At 38.6% G+C, this 10,814-nt stretch overlaps 1 protein-coding gene across 2 annotated transcripts; it reads right to left on the bottom strand.

The window, feature by feature from the left end:
* Window positions 1–521: 521 nt before the first annotated feature.
* On the bottom strand, window positions 522–10,223 carry LOC146515177 (uncharacterized). 2 transcript variants are annotated; one of them, XM_085167195.1, is made up of 5 exons: window positions 9,280–10,223; window positions 8,893–8,991; window positions 8,675–8,764; window positions 8,183–8,419; window positions 522–5,313 (listed from the first exon to the last, which is right to left on the bottom strand). In XM_085167195.1, exons 1-5 carry the CDS (start codon window positions 9,338–9,340, stop codon window positions 5,042–5,044), a joined length of 759 nt encoding a protein of 252 aa, XP_085023321.1. In that variant the 5' UTR covers window positions 9,341–10,223; the 3' UTR covers window positions 522–5,041. The 2 variants fall into 2 exon arrangements, with proteins under 2 accessions (XP_085023321.1, XP_085023322.1); XM_085167196.1 differs by lacking the exon at window positions 8,893–8,991 and having other exon boundaries at window positions 9,280–10,221.
* Between the last annotated feature and the right edge of the window lie 591 nt (window positions 10,224–10,814).

The raw sequence follows: 10,814 nt of genomic DNA, 5'->3' as shown, positions 1-10,814 counted from the left end.
AATGCTGTCAGACCCTTAAGCAGTATTGCAAATCATTTTCTTTGCTTATGATTCTGAACTGGTAATATTTTAGCTTTTTGGGTAGATGCTGTTAGAGTATTTTTACAGTGTCTGCATTCAGTGAGTGTAAATATTTATAATTTCATTTTATAAATATGTTGTGCAGCTAGTTTTAATCCAGTGATGCAACAATTCACCTTTAGAAAATACGTGTATTCCAACGAATACACGTATTTTCAGTGGTGGTTTGTTTGGGTAAAACAGGAATGCAGTATGATTGTTGTCCACAACGTACGTATACATATATATATATATATATATATATATATTTTATTTTTTTTAAATTTATTTATATATTTATATTTTTTAAAAACCCTCAAAATCCATCAAATTGACCAGCAAAGACAAATAATATTCAAATATACTGATAAACTTACCTTTAATGTTAACATTTCATATAACAATATTACTTATCGCCAAAACCATAAAATAAGCCTAAATTTGGGTTTTTCTAAATATATATTTGTGTGTGTGTGTGTGTGTGTGTACTTAAACTGTGTATTTAATTGTTTTTTTATTTCTTCAAAATGTTTAAATTTCATGTATCTTACATCCAAAATAATAATACCGCTTGTCATCAATTCTTTATACCTATCTATTTTAAACCCAACCCTCATTAGCTATGTTTTGATTTAATTCACTGCTCTCCTGCCTCTCACACTCCGAGCGCATGGGAGTGATGGTATGCGCCGGTTTAGAAACCATTTCCCTCACTTATTAAAATGAGAAAATGTGTTTATGATTGCCCCCCTATGGCACGTCTCTCTTCCCTTTGATCTATCCTCTCTGTGTCAGCATCAAATGTTAGATATTCAAATCTCGTTACATTTATTTTTGTTTCCTTTACAGCAGACGGGCACATCTGACAGACTATTAAGTGTTATTATTTCCCCTTTTTTCACAATAGACTCCACAGCAAACGCTACACAGGAACCACAATGATTGAGGAGGTTACAACCATTGTCATGAAGCTTTGGAGGCAGGCGAGAGAATACAAACAGACAGATTCAGATTTTTTTTTTTTTTTATTTTAAAGTAAGTGTTGAAAGACTTGTTTTTGAATAGCGACTCAGGATTAAAACAAACTGCTCCACACTGGGTCATCTTCCATCTGTGATGCCCAGTCTTGTTATCTCAGGCTGCCAGTCCAACAACTGTTAAGAAAAACAAGGTGTCGGTTTGAAACCTCGAGCCTCCAGCACGTGACGAGGTTGTCAACTAAACAGGCCAATCTATTTATAAATCACACCGCTACGGTTCGAATGTGCGAATAACATCTCAGAAACTTTGATTGCGAAGCAAATGAAAACATGACACTCATAATGAATATGTTTGCTCCTCTAAGAAAAAAGTAAGGTCTCAAGTAAGTGTTATGTTGTTTAATTATTAATTTATGTTTTCTGTGGGGTTTTTTTTTAAGTATTTTCCACAATAAAGATTTTAAATTAAGCATGTCCAACTTTAAGAGTGGATGACAATTCATCCATCCATCCTTTTTTCTTCCACTTATCCGAGGCCAGGTCGTTAGATGCCTGAACCACCTCGACTGGCTCCTTTCGATGTGGAGGAGTAGCTTCCACATTGTAGATCTTCTTGAACTTTGTACCTTTTTTTTTTTCTTCTGTTAATTGACAATTTACAGTAACAGATAATTTGACCAGCGGTTCATGGCACTCTGCATAGATCCATTCTCAACACTTTGTTTCTGTGTGGCAGGAGCCCAACGTGTGCTGCAATCTGACAATATGAGCTGTTTCTTTGTGGAGGGAGGCATCAGCTGTGGGTAAAGGGTATAACAAATCAAGGGGGACAAGTGGAACAAGCCAGGGTGTTTATCTGATGCTGTGTACTCGCCATGCTTTAAATTAGACGTCACCACTGTTTCTTGTCACGAACAGAATCCAAATGTGCTGTGGGCAAAAGAGATGCTTAAATGCGATTTACTTGCTCTAACATGATTTAAATGAGCCTCTTGGCTCGCCCGGACAGATTGACAGCGTTGTCTTTATCGCCACTTTGTTTTATTTTTGGCTGTTTACTTTGCCTCTCTGCTGTCATCTCGTACTACCACTTTAAAAGAGCCTGCTTAGATCTTTAGAGATCTGGAGACAATAAGCATCCTTTTATGTTCTAAGTGCTTCATATGACAAATATGAAAAGGGAGCCAAGAAAGAGCTGACAATTTTTGCGTCGCCCCGTTCCTCAGCTGCACAGAGCTTTTCAGGGAGAAGTCAAGCCTGCAATCTTTTAACATTAGAAACCTTGCAAAGAGATAGACCCCTCTCATTCAGGGTCTTGCTGGGTCAACGTCATTAAATGGAACTTCATGTACAAACAAAAAGCATTTCTGTGGAATAAAGCCTGAATCTTGAATACTCTGTTTGCCACAGTGCTGTGTGAGTCTTTTTGTGCAGTTTGTGTTTATGAAAAAGAGACCATTTGTGTAGTATGTATCACATTATTAGATTATTGTGTTCCCCACTGTTTTCTGCTGACTAACTGAGGATAGGCCTTGAAGGTTTTTTGTAATAAATTCTAATGTTGTAATCTGTTGTGCACAAACCACTCTCAAGATAAATAACTAAGCTAGTCAGTTTTTTTTTTTTAAATCAGTAGGCTTGCAGTGAAGTGAGATGCATAGCAGTCGTTTAACATATTAACAAAGAGATGTACTATATTTAAGTGCTATTAACCTAGGGAGAAGTTGATTGGACTAGACCAGTGATGACACAAACAGTTTGACAGTGTGGGAAAGTGGAAGTGATAAGCTTAGATTAAGCTGACAGCACCTGAGAGCGGACAAATGCGAGGCCATAGATCTATCTATCTGAACTTGCGCATGAGTTTCATTAGTTTATTTGTTACTGGACACTTTATTAGCCACAGCTTCCGACTACCCGGCTGGACTAGTTGGACCCTTCTCCTTTGGCTTAATTCTTCAACATGCAGATTCAAGAAGGTGTTTGAAACATTCCTTAGAGATTTTGATCCATATTAACACTCATCAGACCAGGCAATACTTTTACATTGTCCACTCTCTTCTATTGTAGAATTTGATGAGCTCTTGTGATTTGCACCCTTAGTTTATTGCTCTTAGCTGACAGAAGCGGTTTTCTGCCGCTGATGTGATTAAGGTTCAACGTGTTATGTATTCAAAGATGCTCTTTTGCATACCTTTGTTTTAACAAGGAGTTAACAAGTTCCTGTTTCCTTCCCATCAACTTAAAGCTGTGTGGCCATTTTTCACATTTTTCACAAGGCACAAACAGCAAATGGAGATTTTCTCTTTTTCAGATAATTTTCTAAATTGCAGAAGTGGTTGCGTGGGAAAAATCACAGTAAATCAGCAGTAATACAAGATCTTCTGGCATTAAGAACCATGCCAAGTTCAAAGCCACTCAAATCACCTCTGTTCCTCACTCTGATACTAAGCTTGAACTTTGTGTTGACCGTGTCTACATGCAATGAATTGCTGCCATGCGTTTGGTTGAGGGTGTGTGTTGGATATGTCACAGATAGAGCAAAGATAGCAGTCCCTCTCCCAAGCTAAGCTAACTATTTCCTCATCTCTTTATATGTAATGAATAAAAACTTTGTCAAACAAAATATTTGAAGAAAAATTCACAGCATTGCAGACAATACTTTTACATTGTCCACCTACTTCTATTGTAGAATTTGGTGAGCCCTTGTGATTTGCGCTGCTATAACACTGTCGGACTAACACTGTACAATTTTTTTTAGAAAGAAGCGCCGTCTCTCGAAACGAATCAGGCATTCTGTCATTTTAATTTCATGACCTGTGCCGTCGACCAAGTTTGGTCAGAAATTATAATATGCTGTGCTAGTAGTAGCTAACAGGTCAGTAACTGCTTACTGTAATGACATTGCAGTTCTCACTAACAATATTAAACTATTATATTACAGTTAAAATTTTGTTGTTACTTGCATTACAAATGTCCTTCGGTTATCTGAACTAGTGCTACAGTCAATTTCATTTCGGGTCAGGGGGTCAAAATGGTGGAGTAGTCGACAACTTTGAGGAGTGGAGATATGAACATGGATTTTATTTTTATTTCAAGAAAGGATAAGAGCATTAGGGACATGCAAACTGAGTTCAGGAGAGAAACAGCAGCAAAAATATTGATACAAGAACTTCAGGTCTTTGCAACCTGCTGCTGACCGGATGTTAACACAAAGCTAGCAAAAAAAAAAAAAAAAAAACCCAGCAGGATGTTAAAGACTTCTTTCTACCTGCTCATGTTTCTAAAGCAGACTCGCTTCGGGGATCGCTCTGAGTTTTCAACTTTGCTTTCTTTTGTTGTATCTCGGTCCTCATTAGGATTGGTGTTGGTGTGTTTGTGTTAGTGTGCGGTTTATATTGTTAACTTGTCGTTATGTTGCAACATGCGTAATGTCATTTTACAAAGAATTAGGAAAGTAATGTAACGACTAGTGTAACACATTACTTCCTACAGCAAGGACTAGGCAACATTAATGCAGCTTTAGGGAAAGGTTATGTGTAATGTATTGCATTAGTTACAACCCCAACACTGGCAGTGGTAGTCTCCAAGATCTGTACAAAGTCGTTGAAGGAGTTCCCTTTTAAATGTGGCCAGCAGCCATGCTGGTGTCCCCTAAATTTCAGTCTTTATGCCAGCCTAAGCTAAAGGACTCTTGGGTCTTTTTCATTGATTCAACTTCTAATATATCATGAAGAAACCCATTTTTACTGTTGTTTTTTCCCAATTGCACAACTGTTGTTGTTGTTTTGTTTTTTTTATCTGGCATACCAAGAATATTTCATTCGCTTAAGACGAGCAGCTTCAAATCAGAGAAAAAATATTGACTCATCACAACTCACATTTACTCATATGTTTACATCACAGTTAATAAAATGATAGTTAATCAAAACCAACATCAGTATACTAATAAATCCCACATTAGTGTTACTTTCTCTTATTGGCCCACAGCCTTTAGTGTCCTAGCTGCGATGGCAGATCTCGCAACACTCCACACAAAACTCAAGACACTCTGTTGGCTCGCAGCAGGACTTGAACAAGACGGAGTGGCAGTGGGCGTGGCAGTTGAGCTCCTCCACGGGAACCTCCTGAACGGCTGAACAGCAGCGGGTGCACGCGTGGCAGCAGGAGGAGCAGAGGGCGTGAAGGCATGACGAGCAAGCCTCCAGGAGACCCAGGAGCAGCACGGAGCAGTGGCACCACAGGCACGCCAGCAGCAGGTGAAAGCACGTGTCTGCAAAGAACACACGCAAAATCAGACACCAAACAGATTCAGCAACGTTCATCACGTGAGGTCAAACATGTTGTGTTCTAAGAGCTTGCCGCATCCCATCACAAACTGGGATTAACGACTCTATTAACCCTAAATTAATCTCTCACATGTTTGTTTGCAGTGGCAGCTGAAAGTTGAAAGATAAACTATTGTGCTGCAATGATCAAGTGTGATTGTGTTTACTTAATCACAGAGCTTTGTTCAGTCCTCGGGGGAAAATAAAAAAGGCCGCAGAGGGCTTCCAGTGATGAACAACAACTAGGAAGATGCTGTCACATGATAATTGTGCCGCTTCCTAAATTAGGTGCAGATGAAATTGCATACATTAACCCCACCAGTGGGTTACAGGGCGTCTCTCGCGATCCCAACAGTTGTATTGTTACGAAGCTAATGTTTTCATCCTCACACGGACTGGATAGCATGTGATATCATGCAAATCAAGCTGTTTTATCCTGTTTACTGAAGGAAATAAATGAAAAGGAGGCGGCAGAATTCCCTGGGGAGTGGGGTTGAGCGTTTTCCTGCTTAGCCGCCCGAATTATACACCCCCCACCTATAACTCATGGTAATACTTGTGCATAGATGAAAACGGAGCATTATCTGTGGCTACTGTATTGATTTAATGAGTAACTTCATAGAGAAAACAACATGAACACAATGATAAACAAGGAGTGGCCCACTGCACACTTGGAGAAAACAAGAGAAAGTGCAGCTTTAAAGTCTTTCAGCAAAACTTGAAACAGCTAAATTTGTATAGAAAGAGTCACTTTTATCTTCTTTGGTAACTCATTTGAATGTAAGCTATATTGCCAAAAGTATTCACTCAGCTGCCTTCACACACATATGAACCTGACTGCCATCCCTTTCTTCAACCATAGGGTTTAATGTGATGTAGGCCCACCCTTTGCAGCTATAACAGCTTCAACTCCACTGGGAAGGCTGTCCACAAGGTTTAGGAGAGGGTTTATGGGAATTTTGGGCCATTCTTTCATTCTTCACTGTATTTGTGAGGTCAGACACTGATGCTGGATGAGAAGGCCTGGCTCCACTCTTAAATCATCCCAAACAAAGGTGCTTAAACATTAAGAGCTTCTTAGAGCGAGCCATTCTTTCACAAATGTTTGTAGAAGCAGTCTGCATACCTAGCTGCTTGACTTTATACACCTGTGACCAGAGACTGGGAGTCTGATTACTTTTTTCAAGTAATGAGCAAAGTATTACTATTACTATTGCAAAAAACGAATTAGATTACTCTTGCTTTCCTGTAAGCAAAAATGTTTTTGTCAAAAAAATGACAAAAACATTATCATCGGCTGTACACGTGGGAAGAAAACCTCTTTCTGCAGCAAAAAATTACACTCCAAATTTGAGCAAGCACCTAGCACGCTGAATGTGAAATTCATAGAGAAAGCCCCGGATCCTCCCACTGACATGACTGTTGTAGCACCTGGCAAACCTCCACTGGCCCCACTCCTGCTAAACAGGTGAAAATAGACTTAGTGTTGCTGAATCTTTGATTTTATTTATTTTTTGGTGTGTTTTACTTGCATCTATTTGAAAAAATGAGTGTAAACACAAAAAATTATTTTATTTTAGATGCTGGAATATACAGAAAATAGGTTTAAATGTTAAACGAGTCTCTTCCAGTCAAAGGATGTTTCATATAATTTAATTTTTGCTTGATGTAATGTGCATAAAGTTAAAAGATTAAAACTAATAGAACAAGTTTTAAAAACAGACTTTTTCATTTGATTACATTTTATATGATGGATTATGCAGAAAAGAATAGAACTGGACTGAAAGGTCTATTGCTTTATAAAGTATTCAGGTTGCGTATCATCTTTTTAAAAAGTAACTGAGTAATAAAGTAACTAATTACTTTAGAAAATAAGTAATCAGTAAAGTAAGGGGATCACTTTCTGGGAGAAGTAATCAGTAACTAATTACTATTTTCAAGTAACTTGACCAACACTTCCTGTGACCATGGAGGGTTACAGGTGAATTTAATCATTTGGAAGGGTGAGTGAATACTCACTTGGTAATAGTAAGTAGGTAAGTAAATAAAGTTTATATACAGGGTGGGCCATTTATATAGATACACCGTAATGACATGGGACTGGTTGGTGATATTAAAGTCCTGTTTGTGGCACATTAGTATATGTGAGGGGGCAAACTCCTCAAGATGGGTGGTGACCATGGTGGCCATTTAGAAGTCGGCCATCTTGGATACAACTTTTGTTTTTTCAATAGGAAGAGGGCCATGTGACACATCAAACGTATTGGTAATGTCACAAGAAAAACAATGGTGTGCTTGGTTGGCCAACTTCTAAATGGCCACCATGGTCACCACCCATCTTGAGGAGTTTGCCCCCTCACATATACTAATGTGCCACAAACAGGACTTTAATATCACCAACCATTCCCATGTTATTACGGTGTATCCATATAAATGGCCCACCCTGTATATTGTGTCTATCAATCTCCTCCTGACTTAACTGTATGTTCTCAGTTTATTAGCTTAATCAATTCCTCAGATTAAAAGTGAGAACAGACAGATGTCACAATATAACCATATAGAAGCAGTAATATAGAAAAATATGAATATTTTTACTGTGTAATAACTTTTGATATTGTGTATGTTAATATCACAGTTAAAATTGTCTTAGTCCAGAAATACAGAACTTGCCTTGTCTTGGAAAGGAACATTGATCTGCTAGCGTATTAAAATTGCTTACTGTGTGCATCAAAATAAACGTTACAGTTTGTACTTTCTGTTCACATCGTCATTGTTCTTTACATTATGTAAATCAAGTCATACTGTAGAACTTACCAGCAGGTGTAGCCGCAGTTTGGTGTGATCCAACTGCAGCACCTGTCTCCCTTCTCCTTTTACTGCTTCTACTGCCGCTGTGCACTGACAACCTGGAGCCCGGCAGTCTGTCATCTGGAGCTGTGAGGCCACACCGTGGACACACGGGCTTCTGCTGGTGGTCATATGTACATTTCTTAAACGCTGCTGCCTCCTGTGAGGCCTCTGCTGGTGGAGAAACAGCAGGCAGAGGCTGAGCTGGAAATGGAAGGATCAGCTCGTGAGATCATTGCAACTAAATGCTGGATGAAACAGTTTTCTGGCACATGTCGTTATATGTCTGTCTTCATCATTAGTTATAATTTGATTAAGTATTTCAATGATTAATTACAATGTGAATTAAACAGGAAATTTCTTAGTTTACACCTTCTAAATAACCTGATCAGTCAGAGTAACAATGAATTTTTGTTACTGTATTAATAATGCTTCGCAGGTCTCTTTGTTTCCACTTACAGCTGATAAGATCAGTGGTGATGGTATTTCCTCTGCTAACAGGGTCACCCACTGAAAGGATTTCCTGGGCTGATTTTAGAGACGTGCTACCTTGTGACACAAAAAGAAAGACAAGTTAGATGTTGAGTTGGTAAAAAGGCAAGAAGCTCTATCGTGAATGCACTCAGCTCTTATATATTTGCCAGAATATTGCGATATTTAACAAATATAAAGGAGACCTCTTAAGTCGCGAGCTCTTATTGCTGCCCCATGTTGCTTTATTCTGTCCAAAAAGCTTTTGACTCTTTGCCCATTTTCTTGTGGAGAAACACTAAAACCTTTAAATACGGAAAAAATAGAAATCCTTACAAATAGTGAACAGAGAAACCAAATGTTGGTCCTTATTTCTGTATTGGTTGAGAAAACCTATAAAACCTTGCACCTCCACCCTCACACCCACCCATTTCTCGTGATTTCTTAAAAATGACACCATTGTTTACATATGCTAATTAGGGAAAAGAGCGAGACTTTTGTCAATGTCCACCAAATAATCCGTCCTTAATCCTATTAACATAACTCTAAGTTAGTTGAATTATTTGTTTTTACATCACATCATCTGCACTTACCTTTAGTCTGGCTTGTTTTTTGCTCCTCCCCATCCACAGATAAGTGCTCTCCTGGTAACATGTCTGGTGTACATGACTGCTCAGGATCCTTCTTACGCTTTGTTCCCTCGATCTCCTCCTTCACCCTCTGGCTTCTGTCCACACCAAAGGGTCAGGAAACCTCCACCAACACCCAACATGCCGACATGAGTCACCGCTCAGGAGGCTTTTAGCTGTGCTCTTTGTGTGTGTGTGTTTTGTTGTGAGTTAATAACAATCCCCTTCCCAACAGAGCGGCTGTGCCAAACATTGCTGATCACAGAGCACAAAGAAGGCCGAGGCCTTGCTGAGTGACTTCAAGTTGCTTTCTCTGTTCTGCTTTTAGTCACCTAACACAATGGAGACACATACCCCATGAGTGTGTCAGCTGAATATTGTGTATGTTCTCTTCCCTCTTTCTCACACAAGCCAAACCGATAAAAGTTGTCTGCTGTCTAGCTTTTAGTATGCATAACATAGTAATATTTCCCATGTGAAATGAGAAGATACCACTAATTTCAAGAAAAGTCATATTTTTATGTGTGCCATAAAGCAGGATATTTTCCTGTTTTGTCCGTTACTCTGTTTGCCTTTCACAATTGTTCAAATACCTTAAAATGTAAAAAGAACAGAGCAAAAAGTCAACATTTGTCATTGACGAGCCAACATTCAGTCCTGAGCCTGACATGCTTGTTTTAATCCTAAGAGCTTCTGTGGAGAAACAGAGCGTTAAAGCTGCCAGCTTTGTTTTTCTTTTTTAATCTCCAATCATTCATTTCATCATCACCAGGGGTTTTAATAATTACCAATTAGGTGGTTACGCCAAGAAGCGGCTCAGAACGTTTTTATGACGTTAAGTTTCTTTTTAATGACTTTAGATGCAATCAGTGTGTAAAATCAGTGTGTAAATGTCTGGCATCATTTCTGAATTGTGATTTTTTTTCAGCTGTTTAACTTATTTGTTAAGAGATGGTTAATTAGATAGAAACATTTTGAGAATATCCTTTTACTTTTTCTTTTCACACCAAAATAAAACTTTTTAAAATTCAGACATTCCAAAGATTTTACATTTCTGGCTCACAAGATCAATTTAGACTAAAATAAAAATAAATTGCTTAAACTTGACTTGAAAATTGAGCTTGACAGTTTCTGGTATGTAAAGATTTGCCACATCATTGCATCGTTGGATTTAAAAGATGAAATCAGTAATAAGTAGTTTAAATACATTTAAATCTTTGTATGTGGAGATATTGTTTTTTCCGCAGAAGAGAACTTAGCGAACAGAACGAGCACATGTACGACAGCATCATCATTACCCACTGATGAGAAGATGAACAGAGACCGGCCTTTTTGGAGGGGCTGTTGATTAAGTGCTGTCAAAAGTGCTACATTAAAAAACATGCTGACTGGCCCGCCTCGCAGTGAGTATATGGCACATCAAAGCAACACATAAGTGAAGCTGTTGAAGTTGTCTAGCACCATGCTAACTTTCAGTCAGTACGCACACGGCACGGAGG

This window comes from Neolamprologus multifasciatus, chromosome 7, assembly GCF_963576455.1.
Source record: "Neolamprologus multifasciatus chromosome 7, fNeoMul1.2, whole genome shotgun sequence".
NCBI lineage: Eukaryota > Metazoa > Chordata > Actinopteri > Cichliformes > Cichlidae > Neolamprologus > Neolamprologus multifasciatus.
This window is presented reverse-complemented; position numbering and strand designations above follow the sequence as displayed.

Bases quoted from the DNA above. Each gene is read 5' to 3' on its own strand.
- LOC146515177 (XM_085167195.1), bottom strand. From the start codon at position 9,340: ATGTTACCAGGAGAGCACTTATCTGTGGATGGGGAGGAGCAAAAAACA. The intron at 8,992-9,279 runs GTAAGTGCAGAT...CCGTATTTAAAG, and splicing joins AAAAACAAGCCAGACTAAAG to GTTTTAGTGTTTCTCCACAA. The intron at 8,420-8,674 runs GTAAGTGGAAAC...TTCCATTTCCAG, and splicing joins CACCACTGATCTTATCAGCT to CTCAGCCTCTGCCTGCTGTT.